Source organism: Anabrus simplex, chromosome 1 (assembly GCF_040414725.1).
Source record: "Anabrus simplex isolate iqAnaSimp1 chromosome 1, ASM4041472v1, whole genome shotgun sequence".
In the NCBI taxonomy this organism is placed as follows: Eukaryota; Metazoa; Arthropoda; class Insecta; order Orthoptera; family Tettigoniidae; genus Anabrus; species Anabrus simplex.
In genome coordinates, this window is record NC_090265.1 from 600,461,942 (window position 1) to 600,481,907 (window position 19,966).

The following is a 19,966-nucleotide window of genomic DNA, read 5'->3' on the forward strand; positions in this document are numbered from 1 at the left end:
CTAATGCGTTCTGATATGTGCCTACCATTCCATGCACTTATAGATATGAATGATTAGGACTTGTTTAGCTATAGCTTTATCTTGTTTATTTGAGAAGAATATTTACTGCACTTGCCAGCAATGATATTCAACAAAAGAATGAAAAGAGGTAACGTGTTTGGAAAAAGAAAAAGAAAAGTAATACCGTTGTTGCACCTACAAAAATTGCTGTGTGATAATATTTCAGCTTAGAAATCTGACCAGAAAGGTTCCATCAAGTAAGGTTCAGTATTGCATGAGCTATATCAATGAATTTTTGTTCTAAGTGATGCGTGTGCGACGGGTCAGCATTTCTTCCCTCAACATTGTCACATAACGGTATTTCGAGACACAACGTAACAGATGCAATTTTCTTTAACCATTACTGTGCATTATTTTATGTTAATATAATTTTCACGGGCTTTTCCTTAAAGAATATATTTTATTTTTCTTTCAGGTGCATTTTCCATCTATGAATGTCTATGCAAACTTTCCAGGGTTTCAAGCAAAAATACATCGTCCTCAGTGCCTTGATTTTTCAACAAACAGTGGATTTTTGACTGTAGGAAATAATAAAGGAATGGCTCTATTATACAGGTAAAGTAATTATATGACATATCTTCACTTTAATTGTAACACTTATGCTGGTACATTACGAGATTTTGAGTGAGTGATGGAGTTAATTGAAGCTAGAGTATTCAATCAGGTGGCCATTATGGATCATACTTTGAAACAACTATCTTCTTCCTAGCCTATTCCCAGTTAACTGGAGTCTGTTTTTCTGGTTGCTCTCCCCGGTTATCTTCTGTTTGGGAATTTGTGATCTCTCCAGATCTTTAATGAATCGAGCCTACCCTCTTTTTTTGTTTTTTTACTTCCCGAACCCATTACAGTAACATACAGTTTCTGTATCCTTCTTTTTGATTGCCCAATATTCAGCAGCTGGACGAACCACTATTTTGAATAGGCCTATCTTGCCCTCATACCTGTCACATAAAGCACCTGCCCACCGTTTTGTCCAGCCTTTATCTTTCTGATGTCATCTTTATAAATGCCTGCATTATCCTGTACCATTGAACCAATATACATGTAAGTACTATTTAATATTATTATATATCTGAATAAATAAAATAATTGAAATAAATTAATAAGAATAATTATTCGAAATGTCCGTAGTATGGGTGCCAGAGTTCACCAGATTGGATCTCTCAAATTTGAATAAAGCATGATAATTCTCTCTCCCAGGGGGTATATATAAAGCTGTGTACTGGTACATCTGCTTCAGACCTTACCAAACCTTCTGAAAACTACTAAATAGGTAGGAACTGCGTGTAGGTTCATCAATAACTCCACTGATTCTAAAATAACTAACTATATTCTAAATGACATTCATGCTTGAGCACCTCATCAAAATATATATAAAATACACTCACAAAATACTGCTGGAAAACTCCATATTTACAACAACAACAACAACAACAATAAAAACAGTGGGAAATCAAAAGCAAGGACCAAGCTACCATTTGCAGTCAGCCCGATGAAAGTTCATTACTAAGGCTCGGAAGTTCATGCCCTAAAAAACTAAGAAATATGCATACAAATATGCTCTTAAAAACTTGAAAATATACCAATAAATATGCACTATTAAAATGAAAAAATGGCAGTAGACAAGTCAGGTTAGTATTAATAATAATAATAATAATAAACTTACATTTGTTTCTTGGAGGTTGAAGCAGAAGTGGTCCCGCTATGAATGCTGAATGATGAATTGCAGTTCAGACCATCACTTTGCACAAATTTTCTACTGAAATATATCGTCTGTTGTCTCGAAAAACACTTTTGTAACGTGAAAAACTTCTTTCCACATCACAAAATGTTATTGGGGCATATTTAAATGATGATAACTGCTCTACAGGAGGAGGCAAGTCTCTTGGTGTGACAGACGGTTTTCCTTTGAGAATATCTTGAATATCGCACAACTGTTTATAACCAGGATTTTTTGAAGTTACATAATTTATTTTTTCTTTCACTTTTTGTCCTATACTACCAGGAACAGATTTAGATTGGATGTTGTTTTTTCGAAAACAATAAGTATTTCCTTTAAAGGAGATTCTACAGCTTCCAGTGACGTTATGGTGGTTAGCAAAAAAGAAAAATGGGCATTTATAAAAACAAGTCTCTTCTAACTCAATGCCTGACAGAATATTTTGCACTGTTTGTATTGATGCAGCTTCATTTGAGTCCAATTCATTAACAACCTTTTTTGAATACTTCTATGTTCTGAGCATAATACAAAGCTGCATCCAGCCGAGTTCCCCATCGTGTGAACACTGGTGCAGGAGGAAGTGGGATATTGGGTGCTGTTGATCTAAACAACTTGACTCTTGAAGGAGATTTAACAAAAAATTTCTTTGAACAGGCTGCAAATCGATCTACCAATGGGAAAGATTTGCGTCTTGTCTCAGCAATGCGATTAAGAGCATGTGCCAAACAAGCTATATGAATTAAGTTAGGAAAAATTCCTTCCAGTGTTTGTCCTGATTTTACCATATAAGTACCTGTATCGGTAACAAATAAAAGTAGCTGGTCGTATTTGATTCCAGATGGCCATAATAATTTCAATGAGTCCATCACACACTGCGTTACAGTTACATTGTTAGTGTGGCCGGAAATTCACACACATTAAGAAGATGTGGTATAATCTTTTGCTCCTTATTTAAGGCGCCCACAATTACATTAGCAATAAATCGGCCTTCAGAATCAGTGGTTTCATCAATAGAAAACCACACAAACTGATCCGCTAATTCAATTTGTAAATTTGACAATACGTTATTGTAACAACGTCCTACGTAAGTCTTACGCAATGTACTTGTTTCAGGCACATGTTGTCGAGTGTATTTGGCAAGAAAATGTTTTAATGAGGGGTTATTAATTTTATACAAGGGAATATCAGCAGCCAAAAATGCTTGGCACAAATCGTAAGAAAATTCACTAATCCTACTTCCTAAACACTCTGATAGTTGTTTCTGAACAGGCTTTTTATTTGCGAGTTTGCTAGTTAAATTCTCCTTGTGTTTTGCTGTGTTTATATATATATCCCATTGCTGTAACATTTTTTAGGCCTGAACTCAATGAAATTCAGAGTTGTCTACTCTCTGTGCCTAATTTGGAAGGGGATGCTACTGGACCTAACATTGCCTATCTTTTGCTCTCAACTTTTTGGGAATTCTGGATTCCATTAAAAAACTGCCTAGCTCTTGGTGCTGATAATGCTCCAGTAATGGTAGGATTAAAGAATGGTATGGCAGGATGTTTGAAGCGGGAAAATAGTAACAATCATCGTAGGCTGCTCTTGTCACCTAATTAATCTTGCTGCCGAGAAGGGTGCGGCGTGCTTGTCCGTAAATGTGGATGAAAGTATAATTGATATATTTTATTATCTGGAAAAGAGTGCAAAGAGGAAAGAAAAGTTCAGAGAATTTTCAGACTTTACACAAAACAGAGATCAGGAAAATTCTGAAGCATGTGCCTACTCGATGGTTATCACTAAGAAGGTGTTGAGATAGGATTATGCTTCAGTGGGACCCTTCGGTTACATTATTCAGGAGCGAAATTGTGAGTAAGGATTCTCAGATGGGAACTTTGAAGACTTACAAAATTCCTAAGCACAGTTTAAGTGCAGATGTGTCTTGTTTGTCTGAAAACGTTAAGGATTCTCATAACATTTCACCTCACTCCTCAGTTAAAAGGAAAACTCAGTCATCAGTTTCACTTAAAAAAAAAAAAAAAAATGAAACTACTTATGCCATGCATTGTCACGTGAAGAACGACTTTTGATGTTCCTTTCATCAAATTTACATAAATCTTTTTGCCTTTTTCTCTCAAGTTTTATGGATATCTTTGAGAATCCAAACGTAGCTCTTCAGTCAGGTATGCTGCACATCCACTTATTGAGGTCAGTTTTGGAGGAACTATTGAAGGATGTGATGGCAAGGTTTGTGAGCCTGGCTGAGTGGCTCAGACGGTTAAGGCGCTGGCCTTCTGACCCCAACTTGGCAGGTTCGATCCTGGCTCAGTCCGGTGGTATTTGAAGGTGCTCAAATACGTCAGCCTCGTGTCGGTAAATTTACTGGCACGTAAAAGAACTCCTGAGGGACTAAATTCCGGCACCTTGGCGTCTCCGAAAACCGTTAAAAAAAAAAAAAAAAAAAGTAGGTTGTGGGATGTAAAGCAAATATCATTATTATTAAGGTTTGTGAAACCAGACGTTATTAAAAGATCCTCCTCTCTCCTTGATGTAGATTATCATACTCCAGCAAATCAAAAGGTTGATTGTGATCTGATGATAGGGAACTCTGTGTTTGTTTTAGTGAACACCTTGAAGTCTGAGGAAAAGTGCATATTCTTTAAGTCTGTTAGAAGGTGTTTCTCTTCATCGTGTGACTACATGGTACACAAATTTCCATTCAAAGATGAAGTTTTAATTAATGCAGAAGTTGCAAATATTTCTGCTATGAGTAAGGCATCATTTTCTAGCCTTAGAGTATTCATTAACAAGTGTCCAAACATTTTGACTAGTGAAACGGAACATTTGGATAAAGAAACGGATCTTCTGCACTCCCAGTTCTGTAACTTTCAGCTCAAAGAAACAGACCTGGCAAAAGGAAGAATTGATGTTCAATGGGCATTGGTAGGTCAGATGAAATCAGCTGATGGTGTACTTAAATATGACAGACTCTCTCAGGTGATGCTTGCTATTTTATCAATTCCACATAGCAATGCAGAATGTGAAAGGACTTTTAGCAGACTCACAAAGACAAAAACACAGTTCAGATCCTTGCTGTCTGAACAAACTTTGGAGAAACTTTTAACCTTGAAATCAGTTCAGCAAGGCAAGTGCTTTGAGCAAAAATTTAGTTCCAAGTTTCTGAAGAGGGCTAAGTCAGCTACTGGTGTGTTGAACAACAATTAGTCGTAATGTGATCACCATGTTGAAGGATGAGAAGTCACATGTTCCTACAGTTCATGTATGTCCAGTATTTAGTATTCACATGTAAATGATGAAAAAAATATATATGGGCAAATAGAATTGTTAATGTATTGAATTATAATGAATTTGTACTTGTTCTGCCATCAGTGGTGTGTCGTAATACGTCACGATTCTCTGCGAAATTTCTCCTCATTTTTCACTTTTGAAAGTTGGCATGTCTGCCTATATTAATCTGTGCAGTATTCTTCGGTTACAATGATAATCGTTTTTCTGATTCATCCATTATTACGGGCAAATTCGGGCGTGTTAGTTTTTACTCATTATCAATATACATACACTCTACTCCAGCATTTATATTGAATGCGATTGATCATCTTCCGTATCAATTCCTTGCTATGCGCGAGTGAGTCTATTTTTCTTGAGTGTGCCTGAACTCTCCTCACAACTCTGACTGGTGTAATCAAACATAGGGATACAATGTTTTCGCAGTAAGTGCAATGAAATCGGTTATTAGAAATAAAGTAATTGCTTAATTTTGAAAGTAAATTAAGAATGTGATACTTCTCCTTCTCAAGATACAGTGATGTGCATAAAATGTCAGGATATGAACTTTCGCATCTTGTTAAATTTCAGAATGGCTGTTCCCATGTAAATTTATAGTGAAAATATTGTCATTATTCTACAGGGAGCTTGAAATATGTTTTCATAATACGTGAGCGGTAAACCTAGGTTAGGTGATGCCATTTGAAGTAAGAAAATGGAAATGTTTGCCACAAGCCTCTGGAGTGATGCCATTACAGTTTTTAAGAACGAAGCTGAATATGCAGGTTCAGACTATTGTAATTAGAAAATACGTGCTAATGAGTAAGGTGCTACTTGGTAAACATCTGCGAAAATGTTTAAACAAACTTATTGCTCTTTAATACCGATTTTACCGGGCGAGTTGGCTGTGCTGTTAGGGGCGCGCTGCTGTGAGCTTGCATCTGGGAGATAATGGGTTCGAACCCCACTGTCGGCAGCCCTGAAGATGGTTTTACGTGGTTTCCCATTTTCACACCAGGCAAATGCTGAGGTTGTACCCTAATGGACGCCATGCCCGCTTCCTTCCCACTTCTAGCCTCTTCCTGTCCCATCATCGCCACAGGACCTATCTGTGTCAGTGCGATGTAAAACAAATAGCAAAAAAAAAAAATCCTGATATTAATGGGTTGTTGTGCGAGTTCGGTATCTTTCCTGACTTTTATGGAAAATCATGTATAATGTTATGAAAACAACCTTAAACCAAGGCAGGTTTGCATTCACAGACAAAAATCTGTCAAAAGGAAGGGTTAACCATGGGCTCACCATTATCAGGAATAATAGTAAACATATTCCTAAATAACTTCGAGAACACTTTCTTAACCAACTAAGAGACATAGAGGGAAACAAAATTTTAAGAGGTGTGCAACCACACTGACCGGCAAAATTAATGGATCACTTGCATTTTCTAAGGGAATAAAACACGTTAAATTGTGAAACATTTGTTTTATTATTTACATTTATCATTTTCATTTTTAAAAATGTGCAAGTAATGTTATCTGTGTGTTATTGCTACCCTTATTTACTTTATTTAAATTAATTACTTAAATTTTGTGAGTAATGTTATTTGTTATTACTACCCTTATTTACTTGCATATGTTTTTCATGAAAATAATCATTGTAAATATTAAAACAAATATTTCACGATTTAACATTATTTTCTTTTTGTTTCAAAAATTCAAGTGATCCATAAATTTTGCTGGTCAGTGTAGAAGCAGCTACAGAGCTGTTACAAATAGAGGATCATGGAAGCACTTAGTTAATTCAAAGAGGCTTGCAGACTGAATGCTAAAAGGTGTAACAGTGTACATTGAAGATGCATGTATGAGATAATGATCCATCATCTAGCAAACATATTTCCTTATGTGTGTTCCTTCAGCAATTATTCATTTGGATTCAGTAAATAACATAGGTCAATTATCTGATAATAATGCAAAGGAACAAATTTGTTAGGGAATACCAGGCATTTATTTATTTCATTAAATTTATTTTCAAAGAACAATCTGAGCCAAAGCTTGTTATGGTGCAATACAGGTCTCCTGCTTAGATAGCAGTGGCAGTTTAACACAAGAGTAATCTTCAGCACAAACAGTACAAAGGTGTCGCTACAGTACAGTGTGTACGGTAGATATCTCCTTGTTTTATTGCTGTCACTCTCCATGGCTAAATGGTTAGCGTGCTGGCCTTTGATCACAAGGGTCCCAGGATCCTGGCAGGATCGGGAATTTTAACCATGATTGGTTAATTCCGTTGATACAGGGGCTGGGTGTATGTGTCGTCTTTATCATGTCATTCTCATCACAACGCGCAGGTCGCCTACGGGAGTCAGATCAAAAGACCTGCACCTGCCGAGCCGAACATGTCCTCAGACACTCCCCAGCACTAAAAGCCATGCCATACGCCATTTCATTTCATGCTGTCCCTGTGTAAATAATGTGTGATAGTACAATATATTTATGTTAATACAGATAAAGATCTCTGGAAAATGTGTGCTTTCTACTGAAACCTCGATTTAAGGTAAATCCCCATTTAATGTTAAAATAATCAGGTCCCTGTGAAAACTTTAAATAGGGGTTCTACTGTATTATATTGTGGTGAAGAAAAATGTTTCCTGTGGGTTTGTTTTCCTACTGAGCAAGTTGTCTTTCTAGTTTGGGTTGTGTTTACTATAATTCTTGGGATGTTGAGTTCACACCTCACTGCTGGCATCCCTAGAAATGATTTTCCATGGTTTCCCATTTCATACGGGACAGGGCAACATCTAAAGGAGCTACTCTACCCAAAGCTGTTGGCCTATTTAGAGATGCAAGTTATTTACCACCACCCAATGCTCGGCGTTGAGTCACTGACTGTATGTTCTCCATCCTGTAGTAGATAACCCTCACCAGACTTACTAGGACAATTTAGTATCCAAGGTATATTTGGAAAGACATACAAAAAAAAAAAAAAAAAAACTTCTCTTTGCTTTTATATAAAATTGTGATATACAAAGTGAGTCTGTTGTCATATCAGGTAACTTGTGAACAATTCAATATATTGAAAATCTGCTTTCACTTTGACTGCTGTTACCAAAGGGCTCATGCAGAGATCTGCAGAGATAACGGTACAGTAAAATCTTGTTTAGACATTTCTGCAGGGGACAGGGAAAGAGAACATGTTAAAGGGAGGAAGCCAAAATTGGGCCGAAAAATCAAAATTGAGTTATTGGTCATTTTTGCATCTTTGATATATTATTAACATTATGCCAAAAGAAAGAAAGTACAAACTCATTTTTAATACTTAAATTTCAGTCAACTCTCAAATGTGATATTTTGTAGCCACCCCCCTTCTATACTGTCAACGACTCAAGTGAAACTAATGGACAATATACTTCACCTATCTTTCTGACAGCACCCAATACTTGAAGGAGAATGTTTCGTCCATAATACTGGTAGCATTTGCAGACAATTGAAAGACATGTGGTCTGTCTAGCCTATAGCAGGAAAAATTCCTCCATGTTTTGTTGTGCTGAAGTATTGTGCTTTTGCCAGTTGTATTGGCATTCTGAGAAGGGAAGAGACTATTGTAGTGTTTCTAATAATCACTTGTGAATGTTATATAGCAATCAATCATTCACTACTGATCTGCATTTAGGGCAGTCGCCCAGGTGGCAGATTCCTTATTCGTTGTTTTCCTAGCTTTTTATTTAATGATTGCAAAGAAATTGGAAATTTATTGAACATTTGCCTTGGTAAGTTATTCCAATCCCTAACTCCCCTTCCTATAAACGAATATTTTCCCCAATTTGTTCTCTTGTATTCCAACTTTATCTTCATATTGTGATCTTAACTACTTTTAAAGACACCACTCAAACTTATTCATCTACTGATGTCATTCCACGCCATATCTCCACTGACCAAGTATGGTTTGAATAAAGAAGTCTGATAAGCGCAAATTTTCTGGAAACTACCGGACTGGTTTCTCAGAGAAGGAAGATGTCGGTGAGGTTATGGTTACAAAGACTGAATCTATACCACTTGCATAAATAAAGCAGAAAGAAAATGAGAAGTGTTCAAGAAGAAAGAAGAAGACGAAGGAGAGGATGAGGAGAATGAGTAGTATGGAGCAGGACAGTTTTAAAAGTAAGATTTCTGTTGCAAAACTTTGAAGTCATTTTTCTCGGTTCAATATTTTTCTAATTCTTGGTACAGATTTTTCCTACTCTATTAATGCTATAGGAATTAAATTTCTACAACTTGTTCTTACATTGCAGAGCTACAAAAATAAGAAGTCAATTTTCTATAAATTGTATATTTTTCAAAATATGGTGATTTAAGGGAATTTTTTTTAAAACATGACTTCGGGGGAAAAAATCATATCCGAGCGACTAATAAATATTTTCAAAAACTGCTTCTTATTCTTGTCAAGGAATGTTATGCTAAAATTGGTAGGAGTTTCAAGTTCATATCTTTGCTCAGTTTTAAGAAAATGGTACCTGAAAATTGGAAAATTAACATGGGCGAGATAGAGCAGGCTTACTCCCCTTTTATGGGAAAATGTACTCCTGAATATCCAATTAAAGCTACCCAACAGGGATATGGAACCACCTTTGCATATGTGAGCATGTTACGTTGTGTATGTACTGTGTGAAAGCTGTATTTAACATTTCTGGAAATGAGCACTAAAAGGAGTGAAAAACTCAAGAAAGCAAATATGAAGACTTTTCCCTCTGAGGCGTATAAAAGTAACAGCGTATTATTGCAATTCATTTTCCTTCTAAAACAAATGTGTAATGGTGAATTGTTAGGTTTACGACCAATGAAATATAAACATTGTTTTCTGGTTACATTGTTCAGTTATGAATTACGCGGAGTTTACACTCGCCACCATCGTGAACGCAAGAACACTTCGGCAGTAGTTGGCATTGGTTTGGACTGACATGCTCCTTGTGTTAGCAGTAATTACATGCCAGCTGTCTTAACTAGCAGTTTCTATTTTTGTAGGAATGTTATACTGCTTTGCATAATTTTTATAATGGAAGTTATGGTTGCCTCATCACTTACCAAAGTAGTACTGGAGCTCCGTAGTAATGAAACTCGCCATTTGTTGAAATGAAATGGTGTATGGCTTTTAGTGCTGGGAGTGTCCGAGGACAAGTTCGGCTCACCAGATGCGGTCTTTTGATTTGACTTCTCCAAAGCATTAGATACTGTGAACAGGAAAATCCTCATAATTAAACTAGGAAATCTCATTGGGGAGGATTGTTACATATCAGATATTATAAAATAATATTCTAACACATGCATCCAGGACAGTGCATCCAAAGTAGTGCAAATAGATCAAACGACTGGAGTCTCACAAGGTGACCCCCCTGATTCCATTCCTCTTTTTAATTGCCACATCAGATGTGATGCACATCCTTCAAGGCGAGGCAAGTCTGTGCATGTACACTGATGACATGTCAGTGACTGCACCCTCCTGCGAAGCGCTGGAAGCCAATTTCAACAGACTAGCTAAATGGGCAGGAGAAAATGACTTAAAACTAAATGACTTGTCGAAGAGGAGGAAGACCAGCTGCAGGATATAAGATTGTGTTCAATAACAGAACACTGACTAAAGTCAATAGTTTACAATATTTAGGCATAACTCTGCAATGCAAGGGAAATGCCTTTAGCCAACATATCAGAGACTCAAGCAGTCAAAACGATACATGATGTCAAAGATGTATATATCTGTGGCGTCAGCAATAAAATTTTTCTATGTAAAAGTACTACCTGTAGCTACCTGCAGCCTAGAACTCGTATAGGAACATCTCAGCATCAACAGCCTGAGAAAGCTAGAAAAAGTGAAAGGAGTGTATCTCAAAAAAGCATCTGGCCTTTCTAAGTACGCGCCTTCACGCAGAATATATGAGCTAACTAGGGAACCGTTTCTCTTAGAGGAGCCTTGCCTGTAACTGCCTCTGTCTTCTACATCAAGCTACAACAAAGTGCTGAACGAACTGTGACAGAAGAAAATGGCAATTTGGCTAGACTTCCCATGACCTCAGAAGACTGGAAGAAGCCCAACTACGAGTTGCACATCTTATGACCCGGCTAGCAGTAAACCGATTTCACCATAAGATATGCAGACTGAAAGAACTCCACAATCCAGGACCAGACTGTGTGGGCACACTGTGTGGTGTGACATTCGATAGATATTATGTGGTTTCCAATTTTCACACCAGGCAAATGCTGGGGCTGTACCTTAATTAAGGCCATGGCCGCTTCCTTCCCACTCCTATCCCTTCCCTCTCCCATCGTCGCCATAAGACCTATCTGTGTCGCTGCGACGTAAAAGCAAGTAGCAAAAGATATTATGTGTTAAGATATGAAAATAGAGGATACACTGGCCAAGTTCTGCATAGAATAATCTGATATCATTATTATAATATTACATTATGTTTCGTTCTGCAAGAACATCCTCCGTTTCTATCACATCTCTTTTTACCATGCGTTTATATGTATAACATTGTTACTGTTTTGTAAACTTGTCAGTGATTGTAAATTGGTGATATTAATACGAAGAAGTGTGAAAAATTACACCAGCCTGCAGGGGGGAAAAAAAAAAAATCTCTCCGGCGAAAGGTTGAAGAGGTGATTTACCCTAATTTAGGAGTGCTGATTTCAAATACGTAAACCGTATTTGCCTATCACATACAATTTTTTTGCCATTTGAAATCCAAATTTGACATATTGTTGTAATTTTGATAGAAAACACCATAATAGAGGATATATGTCATTTTAATGGGACATGATCAAACTGCAATGAATATACCAAAAAGTAACATGTTCATTGCTAGAATGTATGAATTTCACTACAAGAACACTATTGTTTCCTGCACTTCGATGTGAATGAACGCTGTGTTGATTTGCGTTTATGTTCCTCAGTAGTATTACCTCGCACTAGACACCAACAGTAATCTGACATCAGGTAGACGTCCCATTGCCCCTGATACCTTTGTTCCATTTCTTTTATATCCTGATGGAACCGCTCGCTATGTTCCTTGCTGAATGTTCCTAAATTTGCAGGAAAATAATCCAGATGACTGTGCAGGAAATGTAATTTTAAGCTCATGCGGCAACCCAATTTCTGGAAGTTGGTCAGCATGTTTTTCACATCTTAACATTACCCAGGAATTTGCTACAAACATCCTTGAATGATTCCCATGCCTGAAGCTGTGTTTCGTTCATTGTCGTACTGAATGTGAGATCCTTCATAAGCTTCCAAATTTGGGGGCCATTAAAAACACCTTCCTTAATTTGGCATCCAACAGTCCTGGAAATTTATAACAGAGGTACCGAAAGCAGGGACTGCCTCTATCCATACTCTTCACGTACTGCTTCATAATTTCCAATTTAATATGTAAAGGGGGCAATAACACACTTTGAGGATCAATTAATGGACGATGTACAATGTTTTTTCCTCCAGACCCAAACTGTTTCCTCTTGGGCCACTGGGACACTAACCAGTGACTATCCCTGTCCCGAGAGTCCCACTCACACAGGAAACACGGGAACTTTGTATATCCTCCTTGCTGCCCAGATATGATACCGCACACTTTTAAATCACAGCACAGTAACCATCTGTGTTCATTGTAGTTCAGTTTCTGCAACACCATAGATAAATTGTGATAGTTTTCACAAATAGATGGTGAATAGGCGACTAGCACTGAAGCAAGTTTATTTCTGTTGGGCAGAACACCTTTCAGACTTCTTTTACTGGTATCAATAAATAGACGCCAGTCCTTTGCTTGGTAAGTAGTTCCAAGAAGATGAATCAAGCCAGGGATATCACAGCAAAACACAAGTTCGTCTTCCTGGACAAAAATCTGCAGGAATTCTTCCTCTCGATTTCTGTAACAATATGAATCTGTCCCAGGAAGTAAAAAATTTCTCTCTTTTAGTCTTGATCCTAAAAGTTCACTCTTTTCTTTAGTGAGGCCTAGGTCATGCACTGAATCATTTAAGTCACACTTACTATAAAGAAGTAGAGTTTTATCCTCAACATCCAGTACAAGGGTATCTTCATCACCATCCTCCGCCCTTGAAGATGACACACTCTGTGGTAACTGTGTTGGTGGTTTTGAGGCAGGAATATCGGATTCATGTGGTACGGGGGTTATGGCAGATGGAAGGCAGGGATACACAATGTGCTTTTTGTTTTTTATGTTGAACTCTGACACTTTATATACAAAAAAATAACATTTGTCAAAATTATTTCTTCCCGCCAAGCCATTGCGATTCCGAATGGCATTGACGGCAGCAACCCATTGTACCATTGCTGCAGGTTTTCTACGCCCGTTTTACACACAATATGGGGTGCGAAATTCTTGTCCTGATCACCTAACTTCATGTTAAAATATGCCAAGTACAGGCCTTCTTATAAATGGCATAATATTTTGCTTCTGGCCTTTAATTATATACTAGCCACATATATAACAGAAATAGTTGGGATGGTTCACACATTTTCGCCTCCGAACATCACTGCCACTTGCCATTTTAACACAAACTAACTCACTTATTCACTCAATCGACTTCAAGTGCACGTTGTAACTTGTAGACAAAGACATGACACACGTTCTCGGATTCTTCTCTCAGACTACGGAGAAACACTATCTTGGTGTTTTGACCTTGTCTGACATTTCGCATGCATGAACTGCAGCTGTTCTAATTGTTCTTCCGGTGTTCCTGTATGATTGCCTACTCCCCTCCAAAATGGAGCACATACAATATTTTCTCTCAGACATGTCCATATCTGCTGGCATGGTTTCGATCATTCCTGGTAGGTCGGACGTAGAGCGTTGTGTTCAGTGGGGCCAGGTCAGAACAAACCTTAGTCACCTGGATAATGTGGCTCTCAGTGCCAAATAAATAGAATGACTATAAATGTACAGAAATGTAAATATATATGCTTAACGAGAGCAAGATCACAGTTACAACACCAAATTTCACTATGTGGTAAAAACTTGATGCCCTGCACCCTCAATAAAATTGCTTGGCATTCACATTTGCAGCAATTTAATATGGAACAAGCATGTAGAGGAAGTACGGTGCAAAGCATACAGAGTCCTGGGATTCATCCGCAGATCTCTACTGGGAGCCAGGAAGAAAGCAGTTCAGACAGCCTATTTGTCATTAGTACGGCCAATACTGTTGTACGGGCTTCCTTCCTGGCACCCTACTACAGTGGAGAACATGACGTAACTAGCGAGAGTTCAACACCGAGCAGAACGACTAATTACTCAACACGGTCATTTAAATACAGCAAGGTCACTGCCCTCCATAACATCCCTCTGTAAACAAATAGATATTGCTTTCCTGAGAAAATCCCTCGCAGGTAACATTCATATAAACCCTTTCAACCGCTTATAGCTGAACTATCGTTCCGCTCAAAGAGGTCGAGGTGTGTCCCTTTTCCCTCCATTTGCAAGAACAGTATCATATCAAAGTGGCTTCTTTAATCATTCTGCTCGGCTGTGGAATGAACTCCCACCACAGATGAAAGAACTACCTCCAGAGAAATTTTGTAAAGAGGTAAAAAGGATGTATATATAATGAAACCTTCCGTACATAATATAATTTTTCTACCGTGTGAATTCTCAGTATGAGTGAGAGGACGGATGAAAGTTTGTGATCGCGAGTGAGTGAGACTACTGTATGTGGGTATGAGTGAGCCGGCCTAGCTAAAGTATATGTGGGGATGAGAGAGAGAGAGAGAGAGAGAGAGTGTGTGTGTGTGTGTGTGTGTGTGTGTGTGTGTGTGTGTGTGTGTGTGTGTGTGTGTGTGTGTGTGTGTGTGTGTGTGTGTGTGTGTGTGTCGAATTGAATGTTGACCATGTCTTGTGAGTAGTATGTAAATATGCCTTAAATACGGTAACTGTATAGAAGCACACTATGTAGAATGTAATTGTATATTTGAATATTGTAATTTTAAGTGGTGAGGGGGGGCACTTTCGTGTATGTGGGGCTATGCCCTTTCTCCATTCACCATCCATAAATTGTACCTACAATTGGTGGAAAATAAATAATAATAATAATAACTTTATGGCCTATAACAGAATGGCTGTTTACCTATTAGTTATTTGACTGGGAGCTTTATTGATAATCCAGTGATACCGATAGTAATCCTTAATTTTTACTTCTGTGCATTTATGACAAAGAAATGCGTTGGACGACAACTGATTTTCTAACAATCTCTTATATTTTCTAGAGTCAAGCAAGCGCCTTCCATCCCTGTTGACCGAGCTCGATAGCTGCAGTCGCTTAAGTGCGGCCAGTATCCAGTATTCGGGAGATAGTAGGTTCGAACCCCACTGTCGGCAGCCCTGAAAATGGTTTTCTGTGGTTTCCCATTTTCACACCAGGCAAATGCTGGGGCTGTACCTTAAGGCCACGGCCGATTCCTTCCCACTCCTAGCCCTTTCCTGTCCCGTCGTCACCATAAGACCTATCTGTGTCAGTGCTACGTAAAGCAACTAGCATTCCTGTTGAGTTGAAAGATGTTCTGAACCCAACCCAGACTTCCAATGCATCGTCATCATCTGATTTCTTTGATTCCATCATTGAACTACAATCACAGCCTGGGAAAAGACTAAGGAATGCTTGTACCAAAACTGACCCAGCTGTTTTTACCAAAATTCCATTAAAGAAAAATATGCAAGGTACAACTGTATCAAATAATTAACCTTCTGTGGTGCAAACTGTAGGAGAGTTTTGTGAGAATGCATGTGGAAATTTAAGACATAGGTCAAAAAGAGGGTACCCGACAATTCGTAGGATGAAAGGGGACACAAGAAAAGAAAGGGCTGAAAGGAAATAAAGAAATAAAGGAAATGAATTTGTAACAAAAACAGGGAAAGTAGTGAAGGAACGCAAAATGTAACCGCTCAAATTGTGCAAAAATCAATGTAAAGTAAAACTATCCCTCTCTGAAGAAGATTGAGAAAGTTTATTTAAAAAGTACTGGGAACTGGAAGACTTCAACAAAAGAATGGCTTATATTGGCAGTTAACTGGAAATAGTGCCTAAAAAGAGTACTAGAATTAGTGAAGATGCCCTGAAACACCACTTCAGACAAGTAACACTACATTACCACGTTGAAGTTCATGGTGAACTTAACAGAGTATGCAAATCATGCTTTATGACACTGTTTGCAGAAACGCCAAGGTTCATTGAAACAGTGCAGCAGGATAAACGTTCAAACTTGGCTAGTATTATTGATGATGATCACCGAGGATCGAATTCTCCACCTCAAAAAATATTGCTCGAGGTTCTGAATAATGTGAGAAAGTTCCTTGACACTCTCCCAACATACGGAAGTCACTATGCAAGAAAATATACTTAGCAAAAAATATCTGCCATCATACGTTACACTTGCTGGACTCTGCAAAGAGTACAAAGAAAAGTGTGTTGGACGACCTGTAAGTCAGCGCATCTTTGAAGGGAAATTTCATAAGTTAAACCTCTCAATAAAGAAACCTCATAACGATACTTGCATCACCTGTGATAAACTGATGCTAGCCTCTCAAGTTGCAGAAGAGAATGAGAATATCAAGCAACAGCTTGAAGATCACCAGAGGCAAGCAGAAATAGCTTACAAAGTTAAAGCCACTGACAAGGAAATAAGCAAGCATGTTTCATCCAGGAAAAACATGACATTCGACATGCAGCAGTGCCTTTCTACACCAGTTTTACAAAGTTCAGTCGTGAGCTTGCATCCGGGAGATAGTAGGTTCGAATCCACTATCGGCAGCCCTGAAGATGGTTTTCCGTGGTTTCCCTTAAGGCCACGGCCGCTTCCTTCCAACTCCTAGGCCTTTCCTATTCCATCGTCACCATAAGACCTATCTGTGTCGGTGCGACGTAAAGCCCCTAGCAAAAAAAAAAAACCAAAAAACAAAGTTCAGTAGCTTTCTTTAAGAGGCAACTGTGGACTTTCACTTTAACGATACATGACTGAGATGATGACTAAGGGTACTGCTTTGTATGGCATGAAGGCATTGGAGGCAGAGGTGCGAATGATGTCGGTTCCTGTCTGTATTATTTTTTAATGAATAATGTTAAGGCAGAAGTCAAGCATGTAACAGTATTTTCCTATACATGTGGGGACAAAATAAAAACACTCATGTCACAGCAATGTGCATGGCTGTGCTATAGGATTCACCCACCCTGGAGACTTGACCACAAATTCCTGGTGCCTGGTCATACGTATATGTAAAGTGTTACTGATCACAGTATTATTGAAAAATTCAAGAGTAAGTTTAAAGGTAATATTGAATACCCACATGACTGGGCACAACTGATGAGACAGGCTGCAAAGAAGATGCCATTCATAGTCAAAGAAATGCAAGGAAATGACTTCCTTGACTTGGCCTCACTATTGAAAGGCCCTCTGCAACATTGATGGGTTAATAATAATGGTGACCATCTGAACTGGAGAGAAGTCAAGTGGCTACATTACAAGGAGGATAAATTGGGCATCCTTTTCTACAAGACTACCCTGGATGAGGGGGAATTTCAAGAAGTAAGTTTCCTAAGGATTGGGAAAAAACAGTACACTTACTCCACCGAGGGCATACAATGCAATTTTACCAATCTCTTTGTCGAAGAAAAAGGATTTGGTGGATGTTTGTGTCACCTGTTTTCCATCCTTTCTATCAGGCGCTCGCTATAAGTGCAACTGTCCAAGAAGTTTATCCAGACACAGTTTTAGATGCAAAAGAAGATGAGCAAACCACAGCATTAGCTTTGGATGCAGACTACAATAATCATACACTGCTGTAAAATGAGAAACAAAAAATAATCTGTATGGCACCTGGCTTAAACTGAACTAAGTATCATTATTAAAACAACTTTGTCTCCTATCTATGTACAGTTTATTTTAAAGTTACTTCAGATGTTCTGTTTTATTTTCTAGAACTAAAAGAGAAATGTGTCATTTTTATGATAAAACCAACATTATTGTATCACACTGACTTAAGTATAATTTGCATCTTATATAAGTTACAGCTGTATATTTAATTTCAAGTACAGTAGAAGTCCGCTATAACGAGTATGGCATATAACGAGAATTCCATTATAGCGACGACTTTCTGTCCCTTCAAAATTCCTATATTAAACTGTGCATCGTCCTTCGGTTACAGCGAGAACCCTATCACTGGCGCATCCGTTATTACGAGCGATTAAGCGCTCGCGATTTTTCCGTTACCGATATTTATGCACCCCAGCGATGATATTGCATACGATCGATTACCTTCGGCATCGTTTCCTCGCTTTGTGCACTAGCGATTTCTCTCGTCGACATTCGAAGGCGATGTCGGAGTCGATTAGTAATATCCGTCGACAGCTGTTCCGTAAAGAAAATTCGAAATGAAAACATATTTTCGTAATAAGTGCTTAACGTGTCCGATAACGGTTGTTAACTCGTTAACAATTAAGGCTAACTAAACGACTGCTTAATTTTGGGGCTAAATACTGCAATTAAGTAAGAACTGGATACACCTCGAGATATGGCAGAGTGCTTAATTGATTTCATTGGTTAGTTTGTATTTTGTCGCGTCTGGTTAAATTACGGAAAGGCTATTATGAAAATTTATAGCGAGAAAGGTATAATTTCTCTACCGGCGCTTGAAGTGTGTTTTTATCATACGTATAGTACGGTTAAGTTAGGATACGTGACGCTGTTTGAATAAGAAAACTGAAACGTTTGCAACAAAATGCGATCGATCGTCTTCGGCACGGCATAGTTTTCTCACTTTGTGCATTTGCGAGCTCTTTCGTTGACATTCAAAGGCGATGTTGGAGTTGATTAGTAATACCCATCGACTGCTGTTCTCTAAAGAAAATTCAAAATGAAAGAGGATAACACGTTTTCGTAATAAATGCGTAAATGACGTGGCCGATAGCAGTTGTTAACTTGTAAAAATAAAGATAAAGGATATCTTAATTTTAATGTTATATACGGAAATTACGTAAGAATGTCATACACCTCAAGATATGGCAGAGTACATCACTGATTTCAGAGGATATTTCATATCTTCTTGCGTCTAGTTACGGTTATTAACATGTAAAATTTTCGCGAGGAGGTTATTTCTCTACATGCGTTTCAAATATGTTTTCATGATAGGCTACATATACGGTTAGGTTGGGTGACGCTGTTTGAAGAAGAAAGCTGAGGTGTTAGCCACAGAAATCTCTGGAGTGATACCGTATTTCTCCGAATCCAAGACATTTTTTCGCAGAATCTCATGCGAAAACTCAAGGGTTGTTGCATTCGCGGCCTAAAATGGATACCACTGGCAACTACCGCGGTAATCACGCTGCTTCTTTTCACACGCGCGCAGAACTCTAGCAATAAACGACCGCCTCTTTACTACACTTCGCTACCGGTTGTACAGTGTGCAGTGCCTATGTGTTTCTCAAATCTGCAGAATGGCATCAAAACATGCTACCCTTCGAATTCTTAGAAAAGCCATGGCTACTCAGTGGCAGAGTCATAACGCGTCTATTGCACTTGACGCTTAGTAAAATTAAGGTTTATAGACAGCAGGAAAATTTTCGTGATGGATAATCGTATTGTAAAGATAAGTGGAAAAGGTATTGCCGGTAAATTTTCAACGGGATCTAGTCGATATTATGATGCCTAGTTTAAGTTAATGTTTATTAAACACTCGGAAATGTAGAATAATTGTGCAGCCGCAAGAAAATACGGCATAGGCCTAACTAAAGCCAATATTGCGTTAGCGTGAAGACAAAAGAAAAATGAAGAAACAATGCGTACTGTACAAAAAATGCATTCAATGGTCCGCGACAAGGACGCTTTAAAGAAGTCTATGATGAAATTGTGAGGTATGTGCACGAA

The 19,966-nt window shown here is 38.2% G+C and overlaps 1 protein-coding gene across 1 annotated transcript in view; it reads left to right on the forward strand.

Annotated features, from left to right (window-relative positions):
- wcd (U3 small nucleolar RNA-associated protein 18 homolog wicked) overlaps positions 1 to 19,966 on the forward strand; it is a 102,955-nt gene that overhangs the window by 80,479 nt on the left and 2,510 nt on the right. Inside the window, exon 9 of the mRNA XM_067135639.2 lies at positions 476 to 615. Within this exon, the coding sequence (XP_066991740.2) occupies positions 476 to 615 (140 nt within the window). The remainder of the gene's footprint in view (positions 1 to 475; positions 616 to 19,966) is intronic.